This window comes from Trachinotus anak, unplaced genomic scaffold, assembly GCF_046630095.1.
Source record: "Trachinotus anak isolate AG129_WGS33_773 ecotype Australia unplaced genomic scaffold, CSIRO_AGI_Tana_v1 ptg000003l, whole genome shotgun sequence".
NCBI classification, from domain to species: Eukaryota; Metazoa; Chordata; class Actinopteri; order Carangiformes; family Carangidae; genus Trachinotus; species Trachinotus anak.
The window spans coordinates 23,395,813-23,417,554 of NW_027273854.1; the positions used below are offsets into that span (position 1 = coordinate 23,395,813).

The following is a 21,742-nucleotide window of genomic DNA, read 5'->3' on the forward strand; positions in this document are numbered from 1 at the left end:
AATCGACACAACACAGGAAGTGAACGGGGGTGAATCCTCTTGCTCCGTGTAGTTCACAGTGGGCCTGCGCTGTCATTTGTAGCGCGCAGCCCTCACGGATTCTCGGGGGGAGGGAAGCGAGCACGTTGCGTCTGACGTGAGGCGAGAGCCCGGTCGCCTTCCTCCTGCTGCGGACTTCTTGTTGGTACCATCCAAGCTTCAAAGCAAGGTTTCTCTCCCCGAACAGCTTCCAGGAACGAATACAGAGCTTTAGGGAGGTTTACGTCCTTTCTGGGTTTGTAACTATTATGGCCGGTAGCACCAACAAGACAGTGTACGATATTTTTCAAAGCATGGAGAACGGACCAGCAGCAACCCCCAGCGCGGCCACTGCACAGGTAAAGTCAACCAACCCGACACTCAGCAGGGGCTCAGGTGCAGCGGCTATGGTTGGCATAAAACTAGAAATGACTCCGTTTTTCTGGACACAAGGGTGAGCATGTACATGTTAGACTGTTTGACCCATGAGAAGTTCATTAACTGTTAGTTGACTGTAGCTCACAAGGCAAACATGTGACTTCGACTGTGCAGAAGTTAGTTATGAAATGTCAAGCGTGAAGCCAAGCCAGATGTTTCCACTTGAGGGAACTTAAACCACTGATTTTTGTTAACTGTGTCAGTATCATTTGGTCCCCAGAGCCAAAGGAGAGCATTCAGACTTCCTGATAGCAGATTTACTGGTTGTGTGCATGTCTGTTGGTCCATGCTGATGAGTGGCCTGGCAGTTATTCAGTAATTCACTCTCTGTGAAACTGCTCTAAGATGTTGCTGTAGTTTGCCTCATCACTACTATCTCTCTGCTACAGTGACACACTGGTTCATCAAATGAAAACATAGCTATACAATATGAATAAATATTAATATTAATCAGATAGATTGATTTATTTAATTTCTCCCCACATTTTCGTGTTGTCCATGAGAACATAGATACATATATGAATACATATATCCTGTGGTTCAGCACGTAGACAGACCTGTGTGTTGAATGTTGATATCACTGCCAAAGCAAACCTATGCTCAAAAAAAGACAAATTTCATTGACCCTTACAACCTTACACCCATTAGACGCATTAGCACTGCCAGACAGTGACCCTCCTCATGGTCTGACCACTAGACTCAGTATTTCCTTCACTCTTTATCAAGCAGCAGCTGGATGTTTGTCCCAGGAGGAGAATCACATACTTATTCTGTGTCTCTGATTTTTTTTTTTTTTAAGCTTTTGATGATTGATTAGGGAAACAGGAATAACATGCATTGACTTACTTATAATGTTCCCCAATTTCTGTCAGGGGACAAAATATCAGAAACACCTTTCAATATAATTTAGTAGTTAAGTGTGGAAAGACCTTGAAAACAATGTCAAATTTTGGCTCAGTATCTTTTTTTTTTTCCTTTTCATTTTTTGTCTCAGACCAATGGTGCACCATTTGGGCCCACAGAGGTGTGCACTGTCTTGGTTCGTCTTATCCTAAAGGGCCAGTCCACTGATTCAACACATAAGCATGAGTTTACCTGTCATGAGGAGTACTACCTAACCTGTGACAGCTCTAAAATTTGTCTGTGGCTTTGGAGGAGAAAATAACCCTGATAATGTCATCAGGAAGTGACACAGTATCACTTGAAGTTATTAATTGGTTGAACTTGGCAAGTTACAGTCTGTTGGAAAAGAAACGCAAAAATACTATTGACCAAACATCAGTTGCCAAAAAGATTTGACCAACATTAAATAAAACTGTTGAGTGTGAAAAGTAACAGTGAGACTGTACTTGAGGTTATATCAGAGCAGCTCTGGTCTTGGTTGCTAACTGTCAATGAGCTTCATGGTTCAGCTCTGTACTTTGGTCCTCTGTCTGTAAATAGTTGACACACTCCACCTGCCCTGTCTGCCTTTTATCAGTCGCCGTCCAGCAGAGGTGGCGTCTTCCTGACCAATAACATGGGAGCATGGGTTTGGGTACAGCTCGTGAGCAGAGTCAGATCTGCCTCATTTAGAGTCACTATAACAAGATACATTCAGTGTTGTTGTTGAAAGCATGCTGGACAGTTCTTTTTTTTTTTTGAAAGACAGTTGTTTATTTCAACTGTCGTGTATAGACGTGTTATCCAGCTCGTGTCTGAATGACTGTAGTTCAAACCTGACATCATTATTGAGCTGATGAATTTTTTTTATCTGTGATAATCAAAGATCCCAGGTATCAGGAGGGGAAGGTTTGTCATGTCAAACACTACTGGATTGCAAAGTGAGTTGTCATGTCCCTGATCAGTTGTTGCAGCATTGCTGCATATTTAACAGGGAGATATTATGATGATAACATAAATTATAGTTCATGTAAGTATTGCCTTGGTTCTTAATGTGGTATCAAAAATCAAAAACGTGTAATAGAAAATGGAAATCAACACATCTTGCAGCACCCTTCATCTTTAAAGCATCCCAGGATGCCATGGCACCCACTTGTGGAGCCACTGGCAGACACTGCACTCAGTTACAAGCTCTCCTGTGTGTTGACTTGCAGCTGTTTTTACAGCTGTCTTCTTGTCATCAGATCTCCTGATCTCCTGTCTTTTGTTAACAATGGAAAAAGCTCCAGGTGGTTTAGGTTACCATGTTTACGGCTTTCTCCTCAGCTTGAATAACCTCTGCTCATTTCTTCTTCATCAGGCCTGGCTGGATCATCATTCTCGTTCTCTGGGTCTGTTCATCGATGGCAAGTTTGTCCGTCCAGCAGACAGACAGACTCGCTCCCTGGTTGATTCTAAAGGTAGGAGCAGTGTCAACTTGCAGCGCAGGGAAACCCGGTGATTTAGCTCGTTTGTTAGAGGTCCAGACTTTGTTACAGCATCTTAGATGCTAGATAATACAAACCCAGCAAATGCATAACCCAGATATAAGGATATGATGTGACGTTTCACTGAAAAGAATTTGCACATTAATAGACTTAAAGTCACTGATTCAGCCTGTTTCTGAACATCCTTATTAGTGCCTTAAAGGTCTAAAGAAATACAGTTGATTTCACAAATTAAATTCTTGTCTGAATAGAAGACAGTGATGAAACTGATCACATGCGCCCTGTTCTGCCGCTCTGCTCTCCAGGTGGTGATGTGTGCAGCACCGTGTGCGCTGTTGAGGACGATGTTTCCCAGTGTGCCTCCTCAGCTGCCAGTGGCTACAAGGCCTGGAGTGGGATGAGCTGCTACAACAGAGCTAAAGTGCTGCTCAGGTGGGATGATACTGTCGAGATTAAAAGACCATACCGGTGGTTTAGCCACTTTACCACCAGTCTGCTCCACTATCACACCGTGTGTGTGTTTGCTTGTGTTTTGCCTGTCCTTCATTAACAGGTTGGTGAGCGTCCTCGGGCAGCACAGTAAGTGTGTGTCGGAGCTGTGCGAGCTGTGTGAGACGTCCTGCTCGCCCTCCACCCTGGTCCGACTGCTGCAGTACTACAGCAGCTGGGCTCAGCTCAGAGACTCTCTCATCACCAACTGGACACCACTGGGTGAGGGAACGGGGGTTTGTTTACATAGATTCAGGGTCAGAATTCATTTTTCTAATTTGATCTAACGTTGTTTGGTTTGATCCTCCTTCTCCAGGTGTGGTGGCAGTGGTGGTCTCTGATGACTGCTCTCTCTATTCCCTGATGCTGAAAGTCGTACCAGCTCTGGCCATGGGTAAGAAACACACAAACTGTTTTAATGATAAAGACATTGAAAACATTTCCTTGCACATTAAGATAAAATATAGAGCTGCAACTACTGATTAATTTAATTATTGACTAATCTGTTGATTTTTTTTTTTTTTTTTTTGTCTTGATTGATTTGTTATTCAGTCTATATAAAACAGTGATTTTTCTGAAGTGATATTTGATGTGGGGTTGTGTGAGGTATTTATCTGTAGCCAGTGTGTTAACCTGCAGTAGATTCAGTTCAGCTTCCAGTTTAGAGAAGCTGTCGGGAGCATCAGCACAGAAAACTGTGTTTTAGCTACTTTGAAAAAAAAACAACATCAGTTTAAGTGTATGCTTTATTTTGAATATTTTCACCACTTTATCTTGGATTCAAACAGCTCTTTTCCTTTGGAACAACAATTGTTTTCAGCTGTTGAACTACTGGACATGCAAGTGCACCTACACTGACTCTAACAGCTGATGTGCATAGGCACATGGTAGTTCAACGGTTCACAAACTGTAGTTCCAAGGAAAAGAGCTTGTTTTACAGCAAGATAAAGCTGTGAAAATATTCAAAATAAAACGTACACTTAAACTGGTAATAGTTTTTTTTTCTGTGGGTGTTTTTTTTTTTAAAGTAGCTAAAATACATTTCTCTGCTGACCCCGTCCACAGCAGCACATCACTCAGCTTCTGCTCCCGGCTGCTTCACTAAACTTAGAGCACACTGATCTGAATATACTGAAGGTAACACACTGACTGTGGATGAGCACCAGGCAGACCAGGCCAAAGATATCCCACTTATAACAAGACAAGCAGCAAATTCTCACACTGTTTATCAAAGTAGTTGCAGATTAAGTTTCTGTCGATCAACTATATAAATGATGAATCATTGCGTCTCTAATAAAATCCATATTTTTGTTTGTTAATTTTCATTCAGAGCTGTTTTAACAGGTGTGTTGAATAACTGAATCCTGCCTCCTCCCAGGCAACTCTGTCATCATTGTCCCTGGTCGGAGCACCGCCCCTCCAGCGCTCCTGTTGGCTCAGCTCTTTATGGCTGCAGGACTTCCTGCCGGGGCTCTTAATGTTTTAACAGGAAGTGACATGTCGCTGGGTGTCAAAGTGGCCCAGAACCCTAGCATCAGCTACGTCACCTACAGCGGCAACAAGCAGGTGTGTGAGGAAGAAAGTTGGTGTTACATTTCTAACAGGAGAGTGGGGAACTTACCGGTACATGATGTTTAATGTTTGAATGCTTTACCACAAAGTTCCCCTTCTCTCTCAGGATGGAGTGATGCTGTGTAAGGCCACAGCAGGGATGGGCGTTCCCATTTCCGTCTCCTCCTGCATCGGTGCCACATGTCCCTTCATCATTTTTGAGTCAGCTGACATTGACAGCGCTGTGGACGGAGTGATGGAGACTGCCTTCAGGAAGAAGAAAGAGGTGATTCACGTAAAAAGTGTGGTCCTGTCATCACATCACATCCTTGCATCCTTTAACAGCCCTCTCTTCTCTCACCCCCCAGGTCCAGTGGGTGTTGTGCGTGCAGGAGAGCGTGCTGGACAGGGTCGTTGCCCGTCTCAAGCTGCGCATGGCGGGGATGAAGTGTGTTGGTCTGGCCAGTGATGCCGACAGGGTCCTGGTGGACGCTGCAGTAAAAGATGCTCAGCAGCAGGGGGCCACGGTTAGTAAAGAGCTGTTTTTAAATGAGTGACTAAGAGTGGAGTGAGTTCACACTGTCACTGTAACATAGATGATGGAAACTGACAAGATTTGAATTACATTTTTTTTAATGTTAAAAATACATTTTACACTTGAAATATGGTAACAGATGGATGACATCATAACCAGCTACTACAAACCACTATGGTGGATTTCATCCATAATGCAGCCTGATATTTTTATCATTAAATAACCAAAATACTAACTCTCATCACTAAATCCTTACACTACATATTAATCATAACATTAAGGTGCATTTCTCTTGACTTCATCAAGACCAGTTGGAGTAAGTCTTGGTTTGGAAAGTGGCTAGCAACCCATCGACAACACATTGCATTGTGTTCTGGGCCGGAGGCTTGTTTCTGTGTCTGTGCTGCCAGTTATTGTCTGGACAGGAACAGTATATGCAGTGGTTATTCATACAGTCGGCTCATCAGAGGCAGCTCAAACACACAACACTACAAAAGAAAAATAAGTTATTTTAGCACACAAGCTAGCTAGCTTAGCGAGTGTGCCATTCCCTGCTATATGACCAATTTAGTGCTAGAAAAGTAAATTACACCCACTTCTGTGACATATTTCAATAAGGCACACTGCCAGTATATTCATACAGAGGACATACTGATATTAATACACATGTATACACAGTTATGTGCTAAACAACAGAGCAGTACAATACAGTATATGGATGATTGATATTATGTGCGCTGCCTGGTGCAGTTTTACACTGAAAGCTAGCCTCAGCTAGGCAGCAAGTTGAGGACATTCCCAAAACAGACTGAAATGTAGTGAAAGTTTTATTTCCATCGTGGTTCTTGATAAAGACAAGAGATGTCAAAAAAGGCTGAATCTGAAAATCCATGTAATGTTAGCTAACGTTAGCACTGCCAACTAAAATACTAAACTAAAGCTACTGTTTATACAGTGATGCTACAGCAGTATGCAGCACAGTAAATGAATGGTGACCATTAAATGCACTGGCCAGTGTAGTTTTATGAGGACAGTTAGCTTCAGCTAGGTAGCTAGCTGAAATCAGCTATCAGTGTTTTCAGGTTAGCCACACAGTCTTTTTATACTTCAGTATAACAATATTAATTATAAATGTATTCAGTCATTTTATTTGTGTGCTTGTATTTATTACATTTTGACTCCACATAATTGTAAAAAACAATGAAAAATGTCCCCTACAGCTCGTACAGCGGCGCTGAGTTCACGGTGCTCACTGTGTCTCACTACCTGTTCACTTTACAGTCATATCAAAAGGAAAGAAAAGCAAGATTATACCTGAGAAGCTCTAACTTTCAGGTGTTTGGTTTGTTTTCAATAAATAACATTATTTCTCTCTCTCTCTCCTCAGCTGGTTCAGTCCGGCGCTGCCCCTCCTTCAGGTGCCCTGTACCCTCCCACAGTGCTCTGTGGAGCCGCCCCCTCCTCTCCGTTTGTGGTCAGCCCCGCTCCTGGACCGCTGCTGCCTCTCATGACCTTCAGAAGCAACACAGAGGCAGTGACACTGGGTAAGGAGGCTTCTCTGGTTACAGATCCGAGAGTGAACACAGTTGAAGCAGTGAGGAAGTCATCTGATCTGTGACGTTTGAGTTAACTTTGACAAATATGAGCTCAAACTAGAAGCTCAGGCTGAGTTTTTTACTTCATTTGTCAGTGAATGACAGTGGATACAGTGATAGTAACCACAGTGAGAGACTTGCTCAACATATTATGTATAACATTGTATCTCCATTAATTCATTATCATAATGATTGAGATATAAATGTCAGAAGTATGAGTCACTGAATTTGTCCTCTGGTTGACAGCAGTTTGTTCAGTAAACTACTTTCAGAGTAATCTTACACTTTGTGTTTTAACAGTAAATTTCCCCTTGAAGTAACAGTCTTTGTTGTATTCAGGGAACCACAGTCCTCACGGCCAGGCAGCCTCCATCTGGACTGAAGACCTGACCCTGGCTCTGGAGACATCAAAGAGGTACACACACTCACACACTCATAAGTCTCCTCCTCTTTGTCTTCTGTCTCATCTTCTTGTTTTTTGTCCCATCGTAATGTTTCTTCACCTCTCTGTTAAAGGTCTAACTCTTCCCTCTGCTGTTGTCTTCTTCTCCCTCTCTCCTCAGTCTGTGTGTGGGCTCAGTGTGGGTAAATTCCCACTCTGTGTCTGACCCCTGTCTGCCTGTCTCTGGTCACAAAGACAGCGGCACCTGCACCGACGGGGGACAGGAGGTGGGTTTCAGTAGTTTCTCACACTGACAGGAAAAACATGCGGAGCCCTGAAACTGTCTGAGACATGTGCTGAAAGATGATGATGAAGCAGGGTGACCGGAATGGCTTAGTAGTATTAGCTAGCTAACTTTGAAGGATTAGTTTAATTGTAATTTTTATTGACATTGACTTCTCAGTTTTGTCGTACACTGTAAATGTTTAAATGTGTCCCAAGACTAAGGCCACAATAACAAAACCCTGGACTTTATAAATGAAATGGTGAGAAAAGGAGTTGAAATATAAACAAAAGAGTAAGAACTGATTGTGCTGGTAAAAGGAAAAGAAGAAATCTTTATATTTGTTTTTCCACACTATTTTAAATATTTAACGAATAATATTTTTTAGAGCTGACTCAGTTTTATCTTTGACTCGTCTGATAATCCTTTGCTGCATTTTGTCTGACAGGGCCTGTACCAGTTTCTGCGCTCGTCCTGTTCTTCCTCTCCTCCTCTTCCTCGTTCCTCCCCTGTCTCTATGGACTACACAAAGTTTGGAACAGCAGCATCTCCAGCTATCATTCCTGACGGCTCAGACGCTGCCAGGTGGGTTTGTAATGCTCTTTACTTTACAAGGCAGGTTCATAAACTGTTACAAGGCACCACAGCAGTGTAAGCACATTATATATGTATATGGTAACCATCATGATAATGTACTGCAGTAAAAAACAGTTCATATCTGTCTGCCTGCCCCTCAGTGCTCCAAAGTCCTATCTGCAGTTTGTTGGAGGAAAGGCGTGTAAGTCTGACTCCGGCTGCAGCGTGGCTGTGCGGCCGCCAGGAGGCACCAGTGTGTTGGCCTACTGTCCAGATGGAGGCCGGAAGGACGTCCGTAACGCCGTGGAGGCAGCTATCAAAGTCCAGCCTGGGTGAGAACTGCTCTGTCACACACAGACACAAACACACACACGGTAGCAAGCTGGGATATCAAAGTCCAGCTAAGAAACGCAAATGTATACAGAGTTATTGACTTATTTACTGTCCAGTGAGAGCTGTGTCCTGTTCCATCACCAAACTCTTAACCCTGAACATAGAGTTTTGGTTCCAGAGCAGCTGATGAGAGTATGTTCAGTGTGTGCATGATGATATGAAAAAACACTGTTATCAACAGCTATGATTCCCCATGGCGACAGGTAAATAAAGGGCAGAGCCAACATTTGAAGCCAGTGAAGTTAAAGATATTTTATGTACAGTACCATTCATTAAAAACACAACCGCAGCAGAGAAAGAGCATAAATTAAAACGGGGAAAGAGCCAAAGTTCACATCATTAAGTTATAGTGAGAGTAACTCACTCATTCATCATTTACAAGTCATGGATTTCCTTTGAATAGATTGAAAGTTTTTCAGTGTATTTATTCAGGTGTTGTCGAACAGGGACAAAACACACAAAAGTATAGATCAGAAATACAACAGAGAGTAAAAGTTAATACTATATTATTTATATACGTTTTCATGTTAATTGTCATCATCAAGTAATTAATAAGTAACTCATGACCTGCGATATCAACTGTCAACTATCAACAATGAGGAAAATAAAAAGTGTGTCTGACAGCTCCTCTGAGCTCGGCACTGAAGGAAGAGACAGAAATCCTCAGAAAACCTGCCAGTGTTACCATGGTAACTGACCCAGAATTAAAGTGATCTCTGGAGCAGAAAACCCAGCTTCTCCTCACTCAGAGTTTTCACTGAAGCTGTTTTGTTGAACAGGCCCCTGATAAAATAAAATACCGAAACATTTTGTATCAGATTATTTTTGAGGATATTCTGATCATAGTCCAGACTGAAAATTCAGTTTCTCCTGAACCATCGGGCATTTTGACTGTGTATTCATTTCTGTCTCTATCACAACTTCTCTCTGTGACCTCAGAGGAAATTACATGTGCAGTTCTTATAATAGAGTCCTAACATGTCAGTGACCGCCAATGAAAAGATAATATGATGATCTAAAGTGCTGCTTTGGTCACACACTTTAATCCTGTTTGATGTTTCTGCTCTGAGGCCGTTAGTGTCTTGTGTGTTCTGCAACGTTGAGACACTTCTTCTCCATGTCGAAGTTAAAATGTAGCTACTTTTACTGTTAAACAGGCTCAAACCTGTCAATTTATGCCTCAAATAAAGCCATGAGAGGTGAAATATGGCCTCCATAAAGGAGATTTATTCAGGCTGTCAGACTTTCACAAGGACACACATTTAGGAAGGTATTTCACAACCCAGTGGGCTGTGTGTGTTTGTCACCAGTCGAAGTCCAACTTGACTTTGGCTGCTAATTAAAAGAAAAAAAGAGAGAAGAGAGTCATACACAATATATAAACAAATTACATGAGCATCAACAACGTGTATCAGTGGAGTTTGATTCACTGAACTCCAGTAAATATCTCTTCCTGTGACCACATGTGGACCTTTGAAAGTACAGTTCATTCTCACTGTGGTTTTCCTGCAGGACGTTCATATCTGGAGTTTTTAATGATCGTTTCCATGAAGTGTGACCAGGCAAAAAAAACACACAGATGTTTGGCACTGAGGTTTGATCATGATGTTTATTTCACCATCCCTCCCCTCCTCTAGGTGGATGAAAAAAAGTCCGTCTGCGCGCGCTCAGTCTCTCTACTCTCTGGCCAAAGGCCTGGAGGCAAAGAGGCGGGATATAGCTGTGTCAATTAACGTTCAGACCGGTCTGTCAATGGATGAGGCTGAGAAGGAGGTGGACCTCAGCTCTGCCAGGCTCAGTGATTGGGCAGCTTATTGTGACAAAGTCCAAGGAGGAACTCTGGTGACGCTTTTGTTATTATACAAAATGTATAAAAGTAACTGTTGCCTGAAACTCATTTGTTTTACATTTTAACATCAGGAAATTGTTCATTTTTAGACTTAGATCAATGAACACATGTTTCCCTCCCCTTCAGCCTATGCCACAGTCTGGCTCTGCTCTCTCCCTCCCTGAGGCCCTGGGAGTAGTGGGGCTCATCCTTCCAGATAAGAATCCCCTCCTCTCCATGGTAACACTTCTTGGGGCGGCCATTGCCACGGGCAACGCCGTCATCATGGTCCCCAGTCAGAAAAATCCACTGCCAGTCTTGGCATTCATTCAGGTAAGTGAAGCTACGTTAAGAACAATTAGGGAATATCAGTCAGGTAAAATAAACAAACTGTAAGTGGGACGTTTATCAGGACCATGTTTAACTGTAGAAATGATTTTCTTTGGAAAAAAGTTTCTTTATATGAATAAAAAATTCCAGACAGGGGTCTTCATGACATTTCAATTCTTAGCACATAGTTTGATATTAGAGGTTATTGTCCTAGAGACTGCTGCAGGGTCATTTAAGGACCCCAGAGGCCAATAACAAACAGCCCTGTTTCATTCAAATCGATGCGTTTTTGTAATATCCAGTCTCATACATTTTTATGCAACACAGAAACACAGAAAGTTTTAGAAAAAGACAAAATCACAAAAAAGGTTTTGTAAATTAGGGCGTACTTTACATGAAGACATGTGACTCAAGCATCCACAATCAAAGTGGAAAAATATATTAAAGCAACAATTTAAAAAGCTCAATGTCAACATATACATAAGAAATAAAATGGGGCCAAGAAAAGACCCTTGAAATACATCATAGTCAAAACAGCTGCATCAGACATGGCTTTACTAATCACCACTGAAAACAAGTGTGTACACCTGTTAATGTATCTGTAAACACTGATTTCATCTTTATCACTCCTCCTCCTCCTCCTCCTCCTCAGGTGCTCCAGTCGTCAGACCTGCCAGCAGGTTTGGTAAATGTCATTTCAGGAAGCAGGGACCAGCTTACTGTGGCTCTGGCTAATCACAGTGTCATCAAGGCCATCTGGTACTGGGGCAGCACTGAGGTGAGGACGAAACATGAACGCGTACAACAGGGTTTGGTGTGGGGGGAGAGGGGGGAGGGGTTCTCCCTAAAGAGGCCTGAGCCAGGCTCCACAACATGTCATCCCTTTGTCTCCTGTTCTCTAATTTCCTGCTGTAGGGCTGTCAGTACCTGCAGCACACCTGCACCAGCCCTCTGAAAACCCTGCGCCTTTTCTGTCAGAAGGATGAGGAGCAGAGAGACTGGACTCAGTCTCGTCCCTCGCTTCTGGAAGAAATGTGGAGAAACGCCGTCCAGTGGAAGAGTGTGTGGATTCCCACTGCATAAGACGACAGAAAGATGAAGGTGGCAAGAAGGAGAAGGAGAGACAGAGGAAGGAGGAGTCACAGATATCTGTAGAGTTAAACTGTGACCTGTAGGATGTAGATTGAAAAGGAAGGATCAAATACTGTGACCATGAAAATCAGAAGATGCCCATGAAATTAAAAGTGAACAGACAACAAATGCTCCCAGTAACTAATCCCAGCCCTCGTTAGTTACTGCTGCTACTCTGATCAAGCTGTCTGTGGCAGTGATTTCTGTGACAGCAGATCCTTTGTTTCTGACAGAGGGAGATTAAAACAGGTTCTTATTTTAACTGTTCATTGTGCCGGCTGAACTGAGAACTGTCACTAACAGATTCTATCAGCTATCCCCAATTAATTATAGCCAATTAAACTAACATAACCTACATGAGGGGGTCGAAAATCCCATCTGATTTATTCATTTCCAAGTGATTAGTATTAAAATCAGGGCCCTGTTAAAGAGTATTAAATGTGCCCTTGATGGCTACACACATATCATGCTAAAAAATCTTAACCAACAGTATCCATTTTTTTAAATGTAACCCTTAACCCCACAAACTACTGCAACTAGTTTTTGTTTTCATTTTTCTTCACAGTTTCTTATTCTTTGTTCTGTGGAAACCTGGAAATGGTTTGTTCCAACATGATCTGGCCAAGTATTTCTGGATCAGGGATTAACCATCGATAGAACCTGAAGCATCAGGAAATGTGGCACCAAGCAGAAAAAAATAGAGCCAATTAAATGTTAATATCATTATATGCAGCACAACATTAAAATTTGCAGTTATTTGTGATAGCCTCATCAGCCCCATGGTCATATAAAATTCTGTCCTATTATACTTTATTTGATATAAAATAAACAAAATCAAAAAAAATGTAAGTTTTCCTCCTATAAAGATCAAAGTGCTCCTAAAAATCAGCTGCTGTTTTCGCAAAGGATCCTATCTTACCATTAGGAGTCCTCCTAAATGGCACTTAAAGCGTATTACAGTTTTACATGTACTTAATGAACTGTTGAACATACTGGAGTCTGAAGAGTGTATTTTTGCTTTAATGAATAATTCTGACAGACGGCTGAGGCTGAGATCATGTCCGCCATCAAAATATTGTTCATTATCTTTCAGTTTGTATGAAATGCTGACACAATGAGGCTCAGTACTGCCTGTGAGTCCTCTGGACTGCCTCTAACTTCTCACACACTCAGAAACTACTTGTAGCACTGAAATGTTTTTTTGAAATATTCTTAGACCAAGACCTTAGTGTTTAAACTTAAAGTTAGAACTGCTGCTTATTTCTGGGAGTTTCTCCTCACTCAGCCAGCTGGGACCCCTAACCCTAACCCTGAGATGTTCTGTGAATGTTTCCCCTCATCATTGTCTTGTCAAACAAAAGTAAATGCCTTCACTGATGTTAACATTATTACTCTGACTGTATTTTGTAGAATCATCAAAGGTGCGTTCAGGGACGGATAGAAGTGAAGGCCAGAGGGATTTATTCAGCAGATTGTGAGTGAGCAGAATTTGAAAGAGATTAAATATATGAGCAGATTTAATTTTGGTTATGGCAGGAGCACGCCATAAAGAGTCAGTCTGGGTTGGATTTTTCATGAAGCACTTACAGGCCGGAGACTTAAAAGGATGACTGAAAATCACATGTTAGTAGCATTGCTGATGAGTAAGGTGAAAAAAAACTAAAAGGTTTGGTAGAGGTTGACATGTAGAGGTATGTTCATTACACATTTCTTCATTGTGTTAAGTGTGTATGCACAGATAATACTACTAACTGATGACCTGATGTCTTTCTACCTCTATCTTCTGCTATTATGTGTCTGTTCTCTCTTTCATTTCTACTTGGTTTATGACAAGTATCCTTACAGTAACCTGAAACCTCATCTGCCTTACAGTTCTGTTGCTGACAGAGCACAGATCGATGAACCCTGTGTGAACAAAATCTAAATATGCAAATGTACTGTATGGAACTTCTTTGTTACTGTACAATAAAACCATAACCATAAAAGGATGGTTTTCAAATCTGCATGTCTGTTTCCAGAGACTGGTACTGTGGATCTCACTGTCCAAAAGCCAAAATTAACAGATAATTTGATTTGGCAAACACAGGTTTTACCAGTAATTATTAAATGCTCTTTTTTTATTGGAAGAATTGTTTGAGTGGAGACATCACTAAAGTTCATTAATTTCACCTGTGCATGTCCTGCTTTAACAAGTAAAACTGTGGGAAAGCTCAGTGATGCATTTGGGAACAACAAGGAAACAGGTGGTATAATGCTAATGCTAGCAGGATAGAGCTTGTGGCAGGAGACGCCTTAGTGTCCTTTGTGCATGTTAAGCAGATTTTGCTCAATTAAGCCTGAATTTTTCACTTTCTCAAAGATAACTGATGAACAAAAACACACATTTCATGCTCTTGTTAGTTCAATAAAACTGGCTTATTCTTGTTACACAAACACCACACTGAATCATGCACGTCCATGTCCAGTTATCGGTTCCTCTTTTTCCACTTTCTTCTTCCTTTTTTCCATTCTCCCCAAACTGGTTCCATCCAGCACTGACGTAAACTTCCAGTCAGACGGTTCCTTGGTCACAAGATCACTGCCCGCATGCTTTGAAACTGTGAAATGCTGAGTCACAGCAATGACACAGCACAATCCACAGTTGAACGTGATAGTACTTGTGCAGAGGGCTGACTAACGTGTTACATGACACAGCAAAAAATAAGGAAGACAGAGGCCAAAGTGCTGTTTAAACTGCTGACTCGCTACAGCTACATTATTGTGCTTATTTTACTGTGCCTAGTTCAGTTCTATTGCTCCATGTTTTATGAAATATACAATAAAAACAGAAGCCGTTTTAGTGCATTTTTGCTAAACGGCAGACTGTGTACTGACAGTGGATCTGAAAGCATTCCCCCCTACATGTCTTCCTGTTCATAGCCCCTCCTTTCTAACACTTCACTGTGTCCACCCTGTTTCACAGAGCAGCCTTGAGATACACATGATCATCTGTTAGTGCCTGGATTTAACCTAGAGTAAAAACTTTTTTTACTGACACTTTTCCATGCAGGTTGGAAGCTTTTGAATAAGAGTGATGTAACTTCAGATTAAAAGTGATCTACCAGAAAAGAGCAGAGTCATTTGCTGCTAAAGCTGTCAAACCATGAGTGGGTTTCTAGAAATGTCTAGAGCAAAGTCCTCCTGATATATTCAATGTAAAGAAGAAGACATGAAGGGATGACAACAGAGGTTTTAAGTTAATGGAAATGTAGTTTAACCTCTTTGACCTGCAGCCACACCAGCAATATTACATTTTCAGTAAGATAAACCCGTGTCATGATAATTCATATGAAAAACTAGTGTTACTATCTCATAAATGTGAGGACTGTGTTACCCAATAGCCAGTCAAAAAAAAACGCGTGGACTGTTGGAATGTACTAGTGATGTTTTCTAGCTTCTCGCTCTGGGAAGTATCACTAAATACTTGCAATAATGGGACAAAAATAATAAAATATGAACATGTCACCTTGTGTTTCCTACAGAATGTAATATACAGCGTCTTCAGTGGAATATCTGTGAAAAGTTGTATGTGAGGTATTCTTCACGTTACACACAACTAAGAATTCCCCCCCTGGAGAGAATACCTGTTTCAATGTTTACTTTAGCCACAGACCTTGACCTGCGTGGTGCCAAAGAGTATTGTGTGTGTGTGTGTGTGTGTGTGTGTGAGAGAGAGAGAGACGTTAAACCTGAAGGCTCACATATGTTGTCCTTAGCATAAAGACCAGTGGGCCTCTTTTAAACTGAGATGGTTCATCTGTGGGAGTTTTTTGCAACGGGTAACACAGAAACAGTTGCAAAGAAAAGAAAGTGTTGATGCAGTTTACTTGTGTTAAGCATGGCGTTGTGGTACATTATTGCCAGCTGGTGGACAGATACAGATAGTATCGTGTCATAGAGTTTTCCCAATGAAGTTTTACCAATCAGAGCACAAGGCGTGTGGTCCTGAGCTCTCACTTCTACACTGATTTCTTGCCCTTTTAGGATAACACACAGGTGCTGGACAAAGTCACTATCCAGACTGAAAAGGCCCGTCAAATCCATATGGGTTAAGCATTTCAACCAAACAGCAGTGGAAAACTACTGACTCACAGTGTTGTGTCAGTTTATTGTGGTCTGATAAGCACAAGGTGAATATATAGGCTCACACAAGGACACCTCAATGCAAATGTCAATGTGCATCTGGTTCTAACCTCTTGTTAGAACCAGATGCACTAGGTTTGCCACAGAGGATAATGATTAAAGGTGCAGGTATTTTCAGTTGTAAAATACTGCTGCATGTAGGTAACTGTACCATATGAATCATTCCTTGCTGGAGCCCTATAACCTCACTCTCATTAAACAAATATACTGTAAGTCTGGTAATAACCTACTCAACATGTCTTCTTTTGGTAAATATTTCAGTGCTTTATTATTGTGAATAAATCAACTTTAATAGCGTATTTTTCTTTTTTGTTGTAATGGTTTTATTCCATCTATGCAACTGTTCATCCTCAGATGAACTCCAGACAGTATATGTGTCTATCAGGGCTGACTCATCTATTGCATATACAGACATACCTACATCCATATATACACAGACATATTCAGCCCTATGCTCAATTGAGTTTCTATTAGAGTAAATTAACACAAATACAAGGATGAAATGGAAGTGGTTTTTACAGAAAGGTTCCCACATTATCAATGTCCCTCTCCACCATGTATCATAGTGGATCCCTGTATACAAAGTATCTGTGCCAATGTTTTTCATCATGATTGTATATAAAAAAGTGTTTCAGCTTTGATAGGACTTTCCAGGCTTTCTGACCTTAGTGTTTCACAACAGTGCTGCAGTATTGAGTAATGCAATGACTACCTTAAAAACACCTTATCAGCAGTTTTATGTTATGCTGTGTATTTATAAGATAAAACATGTTAAGCTTATGCTGGCTGGATGTGGCTGTATAGGCCCAAAGTCAGTTACAATATTAATCATCTTGTTCCATAGATTGCTTCAATGCATGGGGACAATTAGACATCAACCCAGTATAGGATGAGTTATGGAAAACTCCAAAAATGTCAAGATGCCACAGAGAGTCTGTACTACATTGAAATAACACAAATGGAGGTGGAATCAGCACTCACAACATCTACCTGGTCATTAATAACTCTACTTGCCATTTTGTTTTTATTTGATGGGAAACATTTTATAAAAATATGTTATTATAGCCTGATGAAGTGAGGGGAGTGTTTTTGTTTTGTTTCTTTGTTTGTATTCTGGAGCATAAGCGTATTTCTTTTGTTATATATATATATTTTTTGTCTTTTTAACTCACCTTTTCCATGGATACATGACACATTCAAATCTAACCCATACTTGAACTGCACCTCACATGTATCTCTCTGAACGCGTGTGTCAGCAGGGCAGAGCAGGCGGATTAAACATCCACCTGACGTTTCCGTGAATAAGGACAAAAAAACGCAACTTCATGCTTCTGCTCACAGGTCACGTGACAGCGGAGCTCGGTGATTGGTGGAAACGTGCAGGGTGACGTCTCCCCCGTCACGAGGTCTGCCGCGGGTATAAATACCGGGTCGGCCCGTCGCCTCCTCACACCAGGGAAGAAACCTCCGAGGAGTTCTTGCTTCAACAGTGATTGAACGGAACTTCTTCCTTCGTCCCCGTTTTTATTTTCCACTTCAACTGCTCCGCCTCGCCTTAAAACTTAAAATCCTTTTCTACTTGAAACACTACTGAAGAAATCGACCTAAAGCTCTATTTTTGTACCGTTTTGCTAAGAAAAAGCGCAAGAAAACAGCCAAAATGGAGTCTCAAGTGCGTCAGAACTACCACCGCGACTGCGAGGCCGCTATCAACCGGATGGTCAACATGGAGTTGTTCGCCTCTTACACCTACACTTCCATGGTGAGAAAAACAACACTACAGACACTGTTTGTGATTGTATGTGTTAATATACGTGTACTCTGCTGCTGTGCGCCCGCTAGCTTACTCACTGGCTCAAGTTACACAGAAGGCCTCAGACGCAATGGCTCATTAATTGTATGTTACCCAATGCACTGAAGCAGTTTCAGTTGGAGGCAGAGTTAGTGCTTTTCCTCTTGGTTGTTTACCACTGACTGGCAGGTGGCCAGATAAAGAGTGTGTTTGTGTATGTTTTCGCTCCACCCATCTCTCAAAAAGTGCTGTGTCATCCTTAGGTGGCTTGCAGCCTGTCTGTGTCCAAACCGACTAGACTGTCCAAAGTCATGACTCATGTGCCTGACCGCTGCCTGGCTGCATAACTACTGTTTGTCATTGTTTTTTAGCAAAATAATGATGGGTGATGTCTTCTAATAACTGTTTGTCCTCTGCCTTCCTCCCCTCCTGTCCCCTCACAGGCCTTTTACTTCTCCCGTGACGATGTGGCCCTCCCAGGCTTCTCCCATTTCTTCAAGGAGAACAGCGATGAAGAGAGGGAGCATGCTGAGAAGCTGCTGTCCTTCCAGAACAAGAGAGGAGGACGCATCTTCCTGCAGGACATCAAGGTCAGTACTGGGCCTCTTATGATATGTCTCGCCACACCCAGTGTGTCTAGTACAGATAAAGTGAGGATAGCATGTGGTGTCTTGACTCTGAGGATGTTTGAACTATATTATTACTATTTTATTGAACAGAATTGGCCCCAATTTGTTCATTATCTATAATATATTGATAGCCCCTCAGGTTCAGTCTATTTTGTAACTAATCCATCTCATGTTTGCCTATTTCACAGGCTAAATCTGGTCTGAATTAATAGATTTCCTCAGTAATCATTATCAAATAGCAGAGCTAAGCCTCTGAGCTTGTTGTGAGACAGAGGGAAATGTAGTGGTGTTGAAACTGTTGACTCAGATCACTGTGCCATGTGTACACAAGGCTTAGTGTAATGGGGGTGCAGTCTGCTATAATTAAATGTTGTTCTTCCGTAGAAACCGGAACGTGATGAGTGGGGGAGCGGGCTGGAGGCCATGCAGTGCGCTCTGCAGCTGGAGAAGAGTGTCAACCAGGCTCTGCTGGACCTGCACAAGCTGGCTTCACAGCATACAGACCCTCATGTAAGTTGCAGGAAGAGTCTTAATGCTGAAACAAGACAAAGCTGTGTACACGTGAGATTCATGAGCACGAGTTAATCTGTCTGTTTTACTAAACCACTAATTGTTCTCTCATCCGTTCCTCAGCTGTGTGACTTCCTGGAGACCCACTACCTGAACGAGCAGGTGGAGGCCATCAAGAAGCTGGGAGACCACATCACCAACCTCACCCGTATGGATGCCCACACCAACAAGATGGCAGAGTACCTGTTTGACAAGCACACCCTGGGCGGCAAGAGCTAAATGCAAAAGCTCAAGATTGAGCCCACTGTGAAATCTTAACACAGGCTTTAAATTCACGCACCCTTCTGCTCCAGCTGTTCACTGAGAATAATCCATATCTACTCTGATTAACCTATGAAGTTGATAAGTGCTCGTACGTCGTGGTGGTATTGCTACTTTTAAATGTCATATGGAAGGATGAATGTTGTTCGGTTGTGGCTTTGCCCTCATTACCTGTGGAGCCTCCTCTTGTGACATTTTTAACAAAGATTGTGATGCTTTCTGATCTGTTAATCTGAATAAACATTTTGAGCTGGATTATGGTCTCTCAATTATTACCTGCACTTTTGAATCCAACCTTTCTATAAAAAGATATTTTGGCTTTAAGTGCTGCACATTTAGTTATAATTAACTGAAGTAGTCAGGTAACTCAGTTATTGAATGAATCTTGCATGTAAAGTTATAACTGACAAATACTTAAATTGCAGTGACAATCTTAAAAAGTTGTATTTTCTGTCCTTTGACCACAGGGTGGTGACATTTCCTCATTTGTCCACACTCCTGAAACCTGGAGAGGACGTGACAGTCCTCCAGTTTGTAGTTTGTGTCCCTGAACATTAATAGGTTTTTATAAGCTGACATCAATCACAGATTTGTGTAGCTGGTTAGTTAATGTTTTGGTTCTTTTTTTTTTTTTTTTTTTTTTTTTTAAAGGATAATATCACCTCAACAGTTCCCCCTCTGTTATCTGTTTTGAGCAGCGATGGTTGAGGAGGTCCTAAAATTTAACAAAAATTGCTGTGTGGTGAAGCCCAAAGATAATTTTTCATAATATTCACAAATTTCCTAACTTAAAACCATTAATATGCTAATACTGCAGTGTAGAAGTAAAGGAGATATAAATACCAAAAATAAAAGTACAAATTATGCTGAATGGACATTTTCTTTATCTACATTATTGGTTGTAATTACTGCTTCATGAATGTGCTCATCTTTCATGTTGCAGCTGGAAAAGGTCAGGCTAATTTTGTTTACTGTTGCTTGTGAGTTTTCCCTGAGAGATCAATTAAATCTTGTTTTAACCCATGATAATACATCATAATTTAATTAACTCTATTATGATTAATCTGAATCTCCAAGTAATTAGTAACTAAAGTCATTAAATAAATGTTGTGGAGTAAATGGTACAAAATATGAGTCTGGAGTAGAAGAAAATGGTAGTACTCACATAAAGCACCTCAGAAATGTACTTCAGTACAGTTGCTTTCCACCAGTGGACAATGGACACATGATACTAATGAAACTAATGATGAAAACACATTTGAATGGTTAGCATAACATTTAGGTACATTTTCAGCTTTTGGGCTGGTTTGTAAAGGTTTATGTGCTGTTGCTTCTGAAGTCATAACTCAGTTGCTTCTGCTCAGCAACCTAAAGATTGGTACACACACTATAGACCGAGCAGCTGAAAGAGAACCGTGTTACGACCCATTTACTCTGTAGCTGAGATGAAAAGACAATAAAGTGTCTATGTTTAACCTTTGACCCCTCACAAGTTTAACTGTGACAGATCTAAGAGTAACAGTAACATATCAGCTATGAAATTGCAAACAGTTTAAATCTAAAAATGTATTTTAATAAAGACATATTGACATATCATCACCTACTAAGTTGATGCAGTGAACTTTGGTTTTGGTCTCAACCAACTCTGTAGAAAAATATCAGGCCATGTCCATCAGCTAGTCACTAACTGTGTCTCTCTGCAGGTTGGTGCTGAGCAGGTAGAGCACAGTGGGCTTTAGGGCAGAGTTTATGTATGGAAATATGGAAATATGTATGGAAATATGCCAACTCATGGCCCACATATTTGAACCTATAATAAATACTGGGTTCACAGAGCAGTTGTTATTTTAATGATAACAATCAAACATTAGGATTGAACTGAAAGCAGGGGCAGCTCAGTTTTTCTGGGAGAGATCACTAGATTCACCATCTGTCTCTTGACCTTCTTTTCTTATAATTGTTCTTGTTACTAATCAGCGACACAGTTTGATTCTCCAGTTTTTGCCATGGATGTAATCTTTTAGCGTGCAATCGGACTGAGGCACAGGTACAATACAATGTAGACTGGCAACATAAAACTTGGTGTGAAAAAAAAACCATTAGAGGAGTTTTAAAATATTTTAAAGTTTTTAAAGATCATTTCATTTTAAAACATTTGAAAAAAATAATTATATTTTTATCGTTTTACCAAAAGTGTACTGTTCTGCAAATGATTTGGCAGCCCACTTGCAATATCGTGGCGCCCCAACAGTGGGCCCCTGGGCTACAGGTTCGGAACCTCTGGTTTAAATCATTTCTTGAATTTAGATTCTTGAATCAAAATGTAGCTGTCTGAACCACTGTAACAGTCTGATTTGAGTCCTATTTGTATTTAAATACGACAACAAATC

At 41.2% G+C, this 21,742-nt stretch overlaps 2 protein-coding genes and 1 long non-coding RNA gene across 3 annotated transcripts; all 3 read left to right on the top strand.

The window, feature by feature from the left end:
- The first annotated feature begins 127 nt into the window (after nucleotides 1-127).
- On the top strand, nucleotides 128-13,921 carry aldh16a1 (aldehyde dehydrogenase 16 family, member A1). Its single transcript, XM_071474705.1, has 17 exons — nucleotides 128-377; nucleotides 2,699-2,798; nucleotides 3,131-3,257; nucleotides 3,379-3,536; nucleotides 3,631-3,708; nucleotides 4,693-4,880; nucleotides 4,993-5,151; nucleotides 5,234-5,392; nucleotides 6,788-6,944; nucleotides 7,335-7,410; nucleotides 7,559-7,664; nucleotides 8,109-8,245; nucleotides 8,398-8,568; nucleotides 10,267-10,471; nucleotides 10,605-10,790; nucleotides 11,440-11,565; nucleotides 11,703-13,921. Exons 1-17 carry the CDS (start codon nucleotides 288-290, stop codon nucleotides 11,868-11,870), a joined length of 2,391 nt encoding a protein of 796 aa, XP_071330806.1. The 5' UTR covers nucleotides 128-287; the 3' UTR covers nucleotides 11,871-13,921.
- Nucleotides 13,922-16,028: 2,107 nt separating this feature from the next.
- LOC139618623 (uncharacterized) lies at nucleotides 16,029-16,396 on the top strand. The gene is made up of 2 exons (XR_011689759.1): nucleotides 16,029-16,133; nucleotides 16,167-16,396. It is a non-coding gene; the product is annotated as an uncharacterized lncRNA (long non-coding RNA).
- A 1,152-nt stretch (nucleotides 16,397-17,548) lies between these two features.
- LOC139618622 (ferritin, middle subunit) lies at nucleotides 17,549-19,607 on the top strand. The gene is made up of 4 exons (XM_071474711.1): nucleotides 17,549-17,862; nucleotides 18,336-18,482; nucleotides 18,906-19,031; nucleotides 19,155-19,607. The coding sequence occupies exons 1-4, from the start codon at nucleotides 17,761-17,763 to the stop codon at nucleotides 19,308-19,310; spliced, it is 531 nt and encodes a 176-aa protein (XP_071330812.1). The 5' UTR covers nucleotides 17,549-17,760; the 3' UTR covers nucleotides 19,311-19,607.
- Nucleotides 19,608-21,742: the final 2,135 nt, after the last annotated feature.